At 37.2% G+C, this 14,192-nt stretch overlaps 1 protein-coding gene across 2 annotated transcripts in view; it reads right to left on the bottom strand.

Moving 5' to 3' along the window:
• PRSS12 (serine protease 12) overlaps window positions 1-14,192 on the bottom strand; it is a 69,962-nt gene that overhangs the window by 41,056 nt on the left and 14,714 nt on the right. For both annotated transcript variants that reach the window (XM_061191128.1, XM_061191129.1), the window contains exons 2-4: window positions 12,920-13,058; window positions 9,664-9,842; window positions 5,798-5,948 (exon numbers count right to left, since the gene is read on the bottom strand). In XM_061191128.1, coding sequence (XP_061047111.1) covers window positions 5,798-5,948; window positions 9,664-9,842; window positions 12,920-13,058 — 469 coding nt within the window. The remainder of the gene's footprint in view (window positions 1-5,797; window positions 5,949-9,663; window positions 9,843-12,919; window positions 13,059-14,192) is intronic.

Genomic DNA, 14,192 nt, shown 5'->3' with positions numbered 1-14,192 from the left:
CCCCAGAAAAAAATAACAAACCAAGCCTAAAATATTCGTTAGTTGGGAGTGACTTGAGATGGGCTGGACAGAGTAACTGAAATATATTGTATTTCAAATATGTTAAAGATTATGTGATAGAGGTCCTAGGAAAAAGCAAAAGGCCTGATTAACTGCCTCTGAACTGTGTCCCTTCCTTAAGGGAGGACACAGGATGGGAGCGCAGAAGCCCCAAACAGTGACTCTGGGGAAAGTCATCTATGTTATAATGCAGTCTTTTTTTTTTTTTTTTTTAAATATTTGGCTGCATTGGGTCTTCCTTGCTGCACGTGGGCTTTTCTCTAGTTGCAGCACGTGGGGGCTACTCCGTTGCGGTGCGCGGGCTTCTCATTGCGGTGGCTCCTCTTGTTGCAGAGCATGGTCTCTAGGCGTGCGGCCTTCAGTAGTTGTGGCACGCGGGCTCCATAGTTCTGGCTTGCAGGCTCTAGAGCACAGGCTCAGTAGTTGTGGTGCATGGGCTTAGCTGCTCCGCAGCATGTGGGATCTTCCTGGACCAGGGCTCGAACCTGTGTCCCCTGCATTGGCAGGCGGATTCTTAACCACTGTGCCACCAGGGAAGTCCTATAATGCAGTCTTAAAACACCATTTGGGTGTTTTATTTTCTTCCTTATATATTTCCATATTTTCCATTGTTTACAAACATTATTTTAATGATCACAAAAATGTTTAATTAAAATAAACTAATCAGAAAAACTAATATAATAAATTCAAGAACCAGAAAAGAAACTTACTAGGAAACTATGATGTAAAACAAACTAGGTTTCCTAGCTAATTTTTGAGTCTATTAAAATTAAGATTATAATATTTATAAATACACACATTCCTTCAGCCAGTCACTAGTATTTCCTGGTGCCCTGGACTGTGCTGGCTCTCAGGGGAATACCAAAGAAATTGATGACTCTGCCCTTCAAGAGACTGTGCAATACTAGGGAAAGCAACATAAAACTCATGGGTTGTTAAAGGCAAATAAGTGCTATGTGAATTCGATAAAGCTGTGTGTTCTCTGTCCTTCCTTTATGGAAGTTATGTCCACACCAGCCCTGGCAGTTCATTTGTAGTAATAGTACCAATGTTACCTACTCTCTTACCCTCTGACCACAGAATAAATTTGTGGGGTTCTCTGATATAATACACTGATTTATTAGGTTATTTTCTGTAAAGCTGTTTGACCTACATAGCAGCAATCCCCAATAAACACTGAATTGATTCTATGTCTGATCTTTATCCAAAACATTCCTAAACCTACTTAGCTAATCTGACTGTATTCATATAATGTTTGTTTGTTTTCCACAGAAAAAAAAAGCAAATAAATAGTACCATCTGACTAACTCAATCCCCAGGCTTAGCCACTACTTTGAATAGACACAGAATAGAGTTAGGCAATTCTATCGTGCAAGATAATTACTTGTTAGGTTATAAAAGATTGGTCCTTTGACTGCAAATATCAGTTTGTGGCACTTGTAACATATGGATGAAAAAAGCTCATTTTTAATGATCAATAGCCTATATTTCTCCCTGGAAAACAACCCCCTCCATCTCCAATTGTGATATTTGAAGTACACTGAATGATTACTGCATGCCAGACACTGGTCTAACAGCTTTATATGTATTAACTCTTTTAATCCTCCCTACAACCCCATGATGTTATTATCCCTAATTTACAAATGAGGAAACTGAGGTCCAGAAGTTAATAATTAGTCCAGCATTACACCACCATGAGATGGTAAGGCTTGTCTGGCTACAGAGCAGACCCTGAAACACTTGGCTTTCTTGCAGTCTCCTGGGGCATCTTCAGTGAGGTGGCTATGGCACCGCAAATACAGTCTGTCTAAAACATGTTCATCATTGTTTCTTCCTACAGTTAACTTTTCTCTCTTGACTTACCTATTTCTTTCAGCCCTATATTCATATTTATTCTTATTAACACCTGTCTATTTTGCAAACAGTGTAACATGAAAGAAAAAAAATCCTACACTGGAAGCCATAAATCTCAAGATTCTGGACCTCACTCACAGTATGATTTAGGGGCTTTGAGTAATCTCAGAGGGCCTAACTTTCTTATCTGTTATATAAGGACTCTTTCCTGCTCAATAATTCCACATACCATTAATGTTTATAAAGTATTTTAGAAATTAATAAACAGTAAAATAAGAGAACAAACAAACATTTTTAATTGTACCAGAAGAATTTTTATTCTGACCACTCAATAGTATGGTTCTATATGATAATTTTATAGCAAAAAAAAAACCTAAGAAGAAAAAGTGTTAAAAAATTTTAAATTCTTATATAAATTATGGCATATCCACACAATAAAATATGATGTCACAGTTCTATGCTACGCTTTTAAGAGTTCTAAAAGACATAGGAAATGCTTCAATGTTAAGTGCACAAAAGGAACTCCAATTAAAATGTCTCTACCTGAAACTTCACTGTGTACATATGCATTCTCAAGTTCAATTTTCTAACATCGGGCTGCCTCCTTTCCTGCTCCTCATCTTTCTCTGAGTTCTAGGCTAATCAAATTTAAGTATCTTAAGTACAGTAATTCCTTTTGTGTTTTAGGAAGCTTGCCAGCTACCAAAATCTACAGACACCATTAAAAGATGCGGGTCAACAAAGACAGCATCTCACAAAGAAATTGTAACTAGCACTCCAGAGAGGCATGGTGTAGTTTCCCTTTGGGAATTCGACAAGGCAAGTATGACTGAGATGAAATTTGCTTAAGAACAAATCATAAATTGAGATAAGCTATGATTATGCTGTCTGCTATCAACCTTGTAACATAAAAATTATTTCATCTGAAAGTACTGTGCCTTTAAGTGAGCAAAACAAGTTCTAGGGGAAGAGCAGTTGCAGAATATTGCTTTGTTGCAAGCTTATGAGAGAAGTATAAAATCAAGGGAAAGAAAAGCAAACGAACAATGTCAGCTCGAGCCTAGAGTACTTATAATAAAAACAAATCTCCGCCAAGCTGGATTGTTGGTTACTACATAGGCTTGTGGAGGATCTTTGCTGCCTTGAATATTTGAAGATATTTTTCCTTTTAATCACTTTTCTGAACACAAATCTCCTCATACAGAAGATAGCAGTGAGCCAATGCTTGAGAAAGATGTAAACACTTTACTCAACCCACGCATGTGTTCAACATTAATATAGTCTTCCTTGTGATTCTGTCTCTATATTCTTTCCATGTAGTAGACTACCGTTTGCAACACGGTCTTTGTTTAACAACAGTTTATATGAGTGAAAAAAAAAATTTGGCTCTCAAGAAAGAACTCTACGTTAAAACATGAATTTTTAGAATAACTATAAATGTAACTAAAATTTAGTGTCATTTAAATTTTCTACACATTTTTCTAAGCAACAAAAGCTTGCCTTTTCCCACAGAAATATATAAATAATAATAAATGCCTTATACCTTAAATTTAGAGTAATCTATACTGCAACTTGTAATGTTAAATATGCTATTACTATACCCTTAAAATTCTTGTATTTTTGGCAAAGACATTGATTTCTTAGTAACTAACATGAAAATCAATTAGCATACCACTGATACCATAATTGGTAACACAGTAAATACACATATACCCACATTAGAGTCTTTTAAAAATACGAAATTCATAGATACAGCTAACTAAATAGAAGTTCTAGATAGAGGAATGGTGTTTGATGATCTCCTACCAAATGTCCAGCTTACTTTGAAATGTTTAATAACATTTTTCTTTGAATGTTTAATAACATCTTTCAGCTATAACAGTCCCCAATTATAGTCAATGTATACTGTATACCTATTATGTGTGCTAACTGCTTTATAACCACTAAACTCTCTACATCAGGAAATGTGTTATAGATGAGAAAACTGCAACTAAGAGATATTCTGCAATTTTTCTTATCTCCAGAAATATAACTCAAATTCAGGTCATTCTGAGTACAGGGCACATGCTCATAATCTTATGCTATGCTGACTCTGACACCATTTAAATTTTGAGAAAAATTGGTCTTGAAATTGATACCCAGTCAGAACGTTTTGAAAATCTAGTCTCAAAATTTAATGATTAATAACAGTTTTTCTCAAAAAGAGCTAGTTGGCCCTATTCCTGACCCATCCAAAGAAAATGATCATACCAGTCAGATCATACACTACCAGTAATTATAAGCCCTATGGACACAGGACTTTGCGTGTTTATTCCTTTCCCATGCATAAACTGTGAAAGGGCATTTAGGTTGCAGAATCAGTTACAGGGGGGAAATGTAACCTACAGTGAAGGATTAGGCTGATGCCACCTTAATTCAGTGCTTAACCTTATCCTTATCAGTGGGGAAAACCAGAGCTGTTCTGTGACTCCTGATGAGGTGCAAGATGAGAACATATCACCTGTGATGGTTTATAGCCAAAATACTTGATTGATTTGATCTAATCAAGCTGTTGGACCTAGCCTCCCATTTCAGGAGTTACAAGAACCAGAGGAGTAGGCTAAATGACACGAGGAGGAAGAAATGGGACAAATCCAGAAGGTAGGATAGTCTCCAAAACAACTGGCTTGGTTTTTGGTCTCTTTAACAAGACAGTGTCATGAAAAACAAGAGGCTGTTCTAGATTAAAAGAGATTTCAGGGACATAACATCCAGATGTACTGCAAGGTCCTGGACTAAATTCTGCTGCGGACAAACCATCTGTCAAGGACATGGTGGGAACAACTATGGGAATTTGAATATGACAGGGTCTTAGACAATTTAAGAATGATTACCATTTATATTAGTTGTGATAATGATCATTTGGCTATGTAGGACAATGTTCTTATTTTTAAGAGACGCACACTGAAGTATTTAGAGGTAAAATGTTGAAACGTCTTTATTTTGCTTTAAAATACTTCACTATTAACATACAGTTTTGAAAAATAGGGGGGTCAGCTGCAAAAACAATTGCAAAAAAATTACTGTAGATGGTTCAAGGTGCAAAATTCATGCTCTAGTGTCAAAGATTATGCTTAAATGGACAAAATGATACATGGACAGAGAAGCTTTAGAAGCCTCCACATCCACCCACCCCAACCTGCCACAACATGCTAAATAATTTTTTTTTCTAATTTAAAGTAAAATATCAACTTTCAAAAGATTCCCTAATATAATTTTAGAGAAACTTTTAGGCTTGCTATATCAATGTTCAAAATCACTAAAGACAGGGGTTAGAGGATCCAAAATTATAACATACTATTCCAAAATAATCACAACTAAAGCAACATTTAATGTTGGTTTTCATATTGTTTTTTTTATCGCACATGCTTCATTGCCATATCCTGCACAGGAATTATTTCCTTTGTACATTAATAAACATCCTTTGTTCTAAGCACATACCTCACAAACAAGGAGGCAAAGGTCAAAAGTTTAGACAGTATCTGGGGGAAAGGAATTGAACTTCAGTTAAAGCCTAACAACTAGTTTCATCATATGACTGATAAGTCGCTGCAGCTGACGGTGCTAGTCATTACCTGGGAGTAATGTAAAGGCTCCTGATGAAAAGTGGTAAAAGGCTTAGATTCTTTGGGATATAAAATCAGCTGAATTCAGATACAAATAGGTTAGACCTAAGAGTACATAACCGTTCTCTTCAGGGAGCCTACAGCCTAATACAAAGATCAAAAGGTGGCTTTTTCCATTTGTTCAAAGAAATCTGCAATTTAAACACACCTACCTTTGGGTATGGAAATACTAAACTCAAAAATTCAAGCAAAACAAAACAAGAACAAGAAAGACCAACCTCAGGCCCAGCTGCCTGCAGACCACTTCTGCATCTGCATCATCCCACTGGTCGTCACAGACAGTCCCCCACTGACCCGCGTGGTAGAGCTCCACTCGGCCCTCACGCGCACTGCTCCCCCCAGCAAGGCGTAGGACGGGGAACGCAGGGCCTGCACAACGTGAAATTAACAACAAAGTAAACCTACGGATTCACACTGGGCGAGAAGATCAGGTATAGTTTATTTCTTTGCCATTCTCTATAATTAAGTTATATTTATTAACTGATATGGACATACCCACGCATGTCTAATATATTTTATGGTACTCTCTACCAATTAAAATACTCCAACGTGAATTACGCTCATATAAATAGCTCTCAAGAGGAAATAGTCTAAATTCACTTTCCCCCAAGGACCTCAGAAACCAGAAAAGACACACTCAAAACTGCAGTTATTGGAAACCCATTTGATTTTTATGGGGTTGCTGCCACCATGGTGGTGGTGGCATTGGTTTTTTATTTACAGTAACTTGAGCGTTACCAATATGTAATTATTAAGAATGGCACTTATGTCTATAAGATACTTGTTTTCAGCATAGAAATATTTTTGCATTTGTAGAAATCAAGACAAAGTTAACATCTAACACATTATAACAAGTTGGTGGACATCACAACCAGCACCTTCAAAAAACAATATTGAAAATTCATTTGGGTATGAATCAGTTCATACCCTGTGAAGAACCACCAGAGGCTTCCCACTGCAAATTCCATATTGTAGTCTACAGTGCCCTTATCTAGCTTCGTCAGTTTCTGAATTTCACTCTCCCTCTTTTTTTTTTTTTAAATATTTATTTATTTATTTGGCTGCGCCAGGTATCTGTTGTGGCGTGCGGGATCTTTTAGTTGTGGCATACGGGATCTAGTTCCCTGACCAGGGATCGAACCTGGGCCCCCTGCATTGGGAGCATGGAGCCTTAACCACTGGACCAGCAGGGAAGTCCCTGAATTTCTCCCTCTTTATCCTGGTCTAGAATTGAGGACACAGGGAATGCCCTTCCCTTTTGCCCGTGTACCTCAGATACCCAGCTATACAGAGGCATGTAATAAATATTTGTTGATTGAGTGGATTGGCAAGTGATAACTAAAAGCCTAGAAAGGATATCCCAAACAAGGAAAAATAATTAGCAATATCTGTTCATTCAATTCAGTTTATTAAACAGGTATTAGGCAGAAAGGCACTGCACAGACACTACCCTCAAGAAGTATACTGCCTCAGGACATGGACAACATGAGTACAGACGAGACAGCATCGAGAAGACCCTGTAGGGGTTCAGGTGCAAGGGCTGCTTGCTCACCAGTGGGGGTAATTAGAGAATCTCTTCTGAAGAAGTTGGTAGCTGAAGAGGGCCAAGATGATGGATGGGATTTCAGAAGTCAGACATGGGGGAAGTGCAGTTCAGGCAAAACGAACAGTATGAACAAAAACATAGAAGCACAAAGCTGTATGTATTGGGGAAACAGTATGGCAGTCTAATTTTTCTGGAATAAAGGATGTGAGATGGTAAAAGATTCAGAACAGGCTGGGTCCCTATTAGGAAATTTAGTTGCGTCTTTTGCCAAATGCTCATCATTTATCCACATGAAATATGCTCCTAATTCTTCCACAGTGTTAGTGGCGTCAATAAATGGTATTTGGACATTCATATTTATATTCAAATATCACACTCGAGGAGGGATTTAGAATAGTGAACATTTGCATCTACTCATATACTAATACTTGTAATATAGTTTTCTTACATAAGTCAACTAGCACTTGTAATTTGTAAAAGGATAAAAGGTTTAATAAACATAACTGGTCTCAATATTGTATATTAGCTTCTTATAATGACTGATCACTGAATTATGCTAATAAACTTAAATTTGTGTGTTATTATGTTTATTTTTCCTTTAAGAAGCTTGGAAAATATAGAAAAAATGATGGAAAAATGTATAAATTTCTTAAATTATTATATTCTCCTCTACCTCCCCTCCCCCCATCTCCATGGTAAGCTTGGAGAAAACAGAAAAACAAAATTTTTTAAGAGGAAATTTAAAATCACCTACAACCTAGAAACATTATCGCATATTACCTTACATTTTTTTAAGGTCGTGTTTTACTTTAAAACATATAGTTTTTCCACTGGTTGTATAAGTAATTGTGAAAATATAGAGAAGCTCAAAGACAAAATTTAGTCAACATCTCACATCCTCCCAACAAATACACACACACAAAAAAAGCATTTGAAAAAGATTTCAGTGAAGTAATTGACTCATATTTAACTTATGGATAAATAAAACTCCCAGACGTTTCATTTAGATTGCTATTTCCTATGTCCAGTACTCACACACGATCTTCTACTTTGTAAGCGTTGGAAAAGTACTAGATGCCAAGACGCCAAATGTAAATTCCAAACTAAAAGAATGTATTAAAAGTCCACCGCTATGCCTTAAGATGGACTCCATGTTTGCTGAGCTATTTGCTTTCACATTCTCATTTAATTTACCATAAAAGCATCTTTTTTCACTCTCATTTCTAATTTATCTCAACCTTCTATGTTTTATATATGCTTACAACCGACCTTAAATTTATCTTTGCAACCAGAGAATAAACAAGTGGATAGATCACAGAGAGTAGACTTAGTTTTTTTTAAAGTAGATAGAGATCTTGGGAAAAAAAGATTGTTTTCAAGATTTTACTTACTTCACTACTTGAAAAATGTTAAACATATTTTATCAATTGGGTTGAACATAGAATACAAGCAATATCTACAAAACGCAGTGCACTGTTTAGCCCAATTCACAGCATCCCTGATGTAGCAATGTGTAAACATGTATTTGCCAAAAGTAGCATTACCCAAAGGTGGAGAGGCAAAGGAAGAAAAGGAAAAACTTACAAGACATCAAGATGTAACATGCAAAAAAAAAAAAAAAAAAGATGTAACATGCACCTTGCCTACCCACAAAAGGATTGTAGCTCTCCAAGCACACACCTGTACCATATCCTGTACCATTTCCACTGGTTCTTTCAGCCAATTCACAGGAATGACCCTAAATTGGGTCTCTGTATGTTTTGCAGTGGAAACTTTTCAATTCCTCCCCTGATACTTGCTCTCAAACAGAAACCACTGCCCTGCGCTGGCTGCTGGCATTCTAAGACCTGGGACATCTGGTCAGGCTGCTGTCTCCAAGGAAAATGCAAAAGGGATACTGTGACAGTGTGGTAGCCTCAGGCTGTGGTCACACATTAAAACAACCATGGACCCCAGAAAACCCATCTGCCATAGTGAAAGGCAACTATTCCCTCCTCTGCTTCCTTTCTCATGAACATATGCATACCTGTATACTGAAACCATACTCTAATCACCTCATGCCTAGTATATGGTGCTTAGAAGGAGCCCTTATCCAAGGTAGCAATTTGTTTTATGAAATGTGCCATCTACAACTCAAAAGAGAACACTGGTACCATGATTCTATTCCATTCTATAAAGTAAGAATATTTTGTTGTAGTTGCTGTATTTTATATTTGGTTTCAAGATGATTTTTAACTTGATTCCATCACAATTTTCCATTACTAAAATAAGTGTTTTCATATACAGTATATAATATTTCTATAAGCAAATTAGATAAAACAGAAAATACGTAAAAAGTGAGGTCAAATGGAAAACTAATTGTTAGATGAAATCCTATTGAAGACTATTTAATTAGACTGTAGATAGACTATGATGATTCAGACTCAGGTCTGTATTTAAACTCTTTTAGGAAATGATTTAACTGAGACACTTTTATTATCTGGAATCACGCTGAAACCACAATAACAGGAAAGTAAGAGAATAAATATTTTGTTTTACCATGGGAAAAGCTACACGTGACAGCAGCTGCCATCTTCTGAGGACATGCCCCACCCTGCCAGATGTCTTTTTCACAAAGCAGTATATTTTCTTCATCTCCTCGGCAATGGACATTGCTCCAATAAATGGGAATAAGGCCCAGTCCAGAAAACGGGGTTTGTCTTGCTACTCCTTTACCTCTGTAAGTACAATGATCAAGGTTAGGTTTATCAAATGTAGGCTAATTTTTATCAAAGCACTAGGACTTTTAAAAATGGAAGAAATCAATAAAGACAGATATGGAAGAAAAAGAAAAACAATGCATTATGTAAATTTCAAGCAAATCAAAACATCAGATCAGAACTTGGATTGATTACCTATGGTAATCTTTTAAATTAATCTTGAATAACTAATGGTAGGCATGTGCCTTTACTATCTATGGCTGATTTTAGAAGAAAATGGGCAAATACTACAGATATAAATAAAAAGGGAGTCTGGGTGGCTTTGTGGAAGAAGTGTGTCATGTGGCCCAGTGGGACTTGGATTCTAGTCTGAACTCAGCAGCAAATCACTCTAAAGTCTCTCTAAGCTCCGCCTTCTGATATGTAAAAGAAGTCTGGATGCTTGAAGAGTCTTTCCTACTCCAATATTTCAGGCTCTCATTTTCAAAACGATTATTATTACCATGTCTAAGCAAGATAATATCAAGAGAGGCAATCCATTCACATTTTTTTAAACTTTATATATAGTATTTGCTAGCAAGACTTTGAAACCAATGAATAAGATAATAACCCATATAATCTACATATTTTTAACTCTGATATGTACAAAATTGGTATTACATTTTTAAAAGATTAAATGCTTATCCGAATAACATGATAATCTCTAGAACTGTCTTCATGCAACAGCTTCCATTAACCAAACAGTAAATATTTGGGGTTTATCTAAAATATGAATGTGTCTTAACAGCAATAAAGCTGGGTTGCCCTGCTCTTATTGTGCAATCCTTTTTTATTAATGGACTACTAAGAGATGATAGAAGGAATCAGATCAGCTTACCTGAAGTTTATGTTTGCAGAAAGATAGTTTACATTCTTTCATCAATCAAGAGACTAGTAACCTACCACTGTAATTCACATCTCCATTGCAATGTTCTTGTTTTCTTTTTTCTTTATTTTTTTTTAAATTTTTAATGGAGTATAGTTGATTTACAATGTTGTGTTAGTTTCTGCCGTACAGCAGAGTGAATCAGTTATATATATATAAATATATCCACTCTTTTTTAGATTCTTTTCCCATATAGGTCATTACAGAGTATTGAGTAGAGTTCCCTGTGCTATACAAGGTCCTTATTAGTTACCTATTTTATATATAGTAGTGTGTATATGTCCATCCCAGTCTCTCAATTTATCCCTCCCCCCTTTACCCCCTGGTAACCATAAGATTGTTTTCTACATCTGTAACTCTATTTCTGTTTCGTATTGTAAATAAGTTCATTTGTACCTTTTTTTGTTTTATGTCAGAATCTCATAGAAAATTTTATTCTTCCCTGATTTTCAGGGGTAATAAAAGCACAGGTAGAAATGTACATAAAGGAAGATACTGACACCAGCCTACAAATTTGTTATATCTCCAGGCCCTCAAAAGAAAAAGCAGCAAGTCAACATTCTTCATGACTTGCCCACCTGCCAGTGACTGTCTGCCAGACAAAATACTCATGGATAAAATCAGTAATTAACATCCTAAACACCATTAACACTTTGTAGTCTCTCCCCTTCTTCCTTCTTTTATCCTGATTTATTCCAACACTCATTTTTTAAGATTAGTTAACTAATCAAGTACATTAACCCTATTTGTTACACTAATAGCATCAAAAGTCTGAACAAAACTTAAGCCTTCAAGGTTTGCCTTTACTAAATACTCATTCCCCACCTTCCTAGTGGGAAGACAGGAAGCTGGCAAATTAAAATTCTTACTGGGACTTCCCTAGTGGCGCAGTGGTTAAGAATCCGCCTGCCAATGCAGGGGACACGGGTTCGAGCCCTGATCCGGGAAGATCCCACATGCTGCAAAGCAAATATGCCCGTGCGCCACAACTACTGAGCCTGTGCTCTACAGTCCGCGAGCCACAACTACTGAGCCCGTGTGCCACAACTACTGAATCCCGCTCGCCTAGAGCCCATGCTCCGCAACAAGAGAAGCCACCGCAGTGAGAAGCCCGTGCACCGCAACAAAGAGTAGCCCCCGTTTGCTACAACTAGAGAAAAGCCCGCGTGCAGCAACGAAGACCCAAAGCAGCCAAAAATAAATAATTAATTAATTTAATTCTTACTGATTTGACTGGAGTTGACTAACCTTTTCATTTGTGTCATCACATTAGATATTACCACTCACTGATTATTAATCCAAAATATTTGCAAATTGAAAACTTTTCTTTCAGTCCTTTTAACCTTCATAACAAGATCTTTTCCATGCTTTCTAAAGATCTCTGGTGATAAAGACCAAGAAAAATATAGGGCATGTATACTTAGAAAAAATAAATGAGACACAAAAACAGAACAATAAGAATAACAACAAAAACCAAAAATGTCTGTTCCAAAATGGAAACTTCTGCCCCTGGGAAACCCCTTGAAACGAGGCATAAAGGTGCAGGGCCTGGTGGGCATCAGCATACACCAATCTATTTTAAGAAGAGCGCCTACAGTCGTGGAAGGGCCGGCAGCTTCTCAGGACAGTGGATGCTGCCGGGGCTGAGGGAAGCTGCCATCTATTACAGGACCTCCTCGGCACAGAAACCTATGTCCCAGGATATCACCCCTTACCCAGCACGGGATGACAGCACGAGTGAACCTCACCTCCTTCACATACACACAAATGGAATTTGTGGGTGGCTCAAGGTAGAAAGTTAAAAGCAAATGACAGCAACCTCAGGCTGCACAGGCTGCTGAGAAAGTAAAACTCTTAGGACCAAATTCCTTGCTTCCTAGCACTGAACAATTATTTTGTTAAAGTCAAAGACCAAAAGCTGCTTTGAAATTTGGACCACTTAGCATTTGCCCATTTCCTAGTCAGTAGGGCTAGTAACAAGTGAAGTGCATTTGTATGTAAAAGAACTCACTCCTTCCATTTGGGGCCCTTTACATCTCTTCTGAGAAAAATGAGAGTGAGGAAAGTGAAAATGAGGAAGGAAGACGTAACCTCTCCACAGTAACGATGGGTGCCCAGCATTCCTCTCAGATATCAGCAGACAGATTTGGTCAAGGATGGGCGAACTCACCCCAGCTGCAGCTGGTGACAAACAACCGATGCATCAGAGTCATCCCAGTGGCTGCTACAGACTGTGCCCCAAACTCCATTTGCATATACTTCCACTGTGCCTTCAAACTCGTTTTTGCCACCATGAAGTCGGACTGACCCTAAAGTGGAAAAGAATCCCAAAATCCTTTAATAGCAAATAATCATTTGAACATACTGAACATAATGATAACATGATTTTTCCACTGAAGTGGTGAGAGATCTAGTCTCTCACTGTTCACAGCATGTGCTTCTTTCTTTTTTTGGGGGGGGGGGCTTCCAGCTTTTTTATTTTTCCCCTTTTACACAAAACAAAGTAGAAGAAATAATACAGGATTAAAACTGCAAAAGTAGTTAATTGGTAGAACACACATACACACAAAAATCTAGGAAGACAAGCTTATTTACAATGAGGAAACACATGTAAATTACGGTAGTTTGTATACGAAACATTAAAAAAGAAAAGTCAAACATATGCTACATGGGTGCCACTGTTTACAGCAATATTGAAGGGGAGAAAACAACACTTATTTAGGAACAGATATACCACAAGGTCCAGGTTTTACAGCATCAGTGCAATAAATTCACAAAACTATATTACAGCTAGTTAATCAGTTTAAGAATTGTTCCCAAATATGTCACATTTCCAGCCCTCAGAGGTTCATTCCTACAGATTTCAACTACTCCATCTATGGGGACCAAAAGCAGCCAGTGTTACCATAAAATGAGAATCTTGAGGCTTACCTTTAAAGGCTTATTCTGGTCTTGAAAAACTAGTAGGATTTTCTACTGAAATGAATCCTGACTAAACACAGGATGAGTTTTGTTCTTTATTGGCTGGTCTTGGAGTGAAGGTCATAGACATGACTCTTAACCTATTATGTACTTTAGTTTCAGTTAGCTGAAAATCTGAAATTAAAAGTATGCTAAAAATCCTAAATACCATCTTGCGTAAGCCTGCTACTAAAAAGCCCTTAAGGATGTACTAACTTCAAGTTTAAGTGCACGGGAACAAGAGTTCTAAGCCTGTCAGATTCCCCATTTGGGAGGAAGGATCAATGTTTCCAACAAATTGCTAAATTCTGCACAAGGGAGAAGCCAACACATACTAGGCCATGGAATTACTTTCATTTTATTCCATGAGGATTCTTCTCCCACAGTATCGAAACAGAATGAGGAATGAATCTTAACTGGTCTCTTCATCAGAAGTGGTAAACTTGGTTTCTATATTCACGAAGCCAGACAGTTGTTTAAGC

The sequence above is a fragment of the Eubalaena glacialis genome, chromosome 5, assembly GCF_028564815.1.
Source record: "Eubalaena glacialis isolate mEubGla1 chromosome 5, mEubGla1.1.hap2.+ XY, whole genome shotgun sequence".
Classification (NCBI taxonomy): Eukaryota; Metazoa; Chordata; class Mammalia; order Artiodactyla; family Balaenidae; genus Eubalaena; species Eubalaena glacialis.
This window is presented reverse-complemented; position numbering and strand designations above follow the sequence as displayed.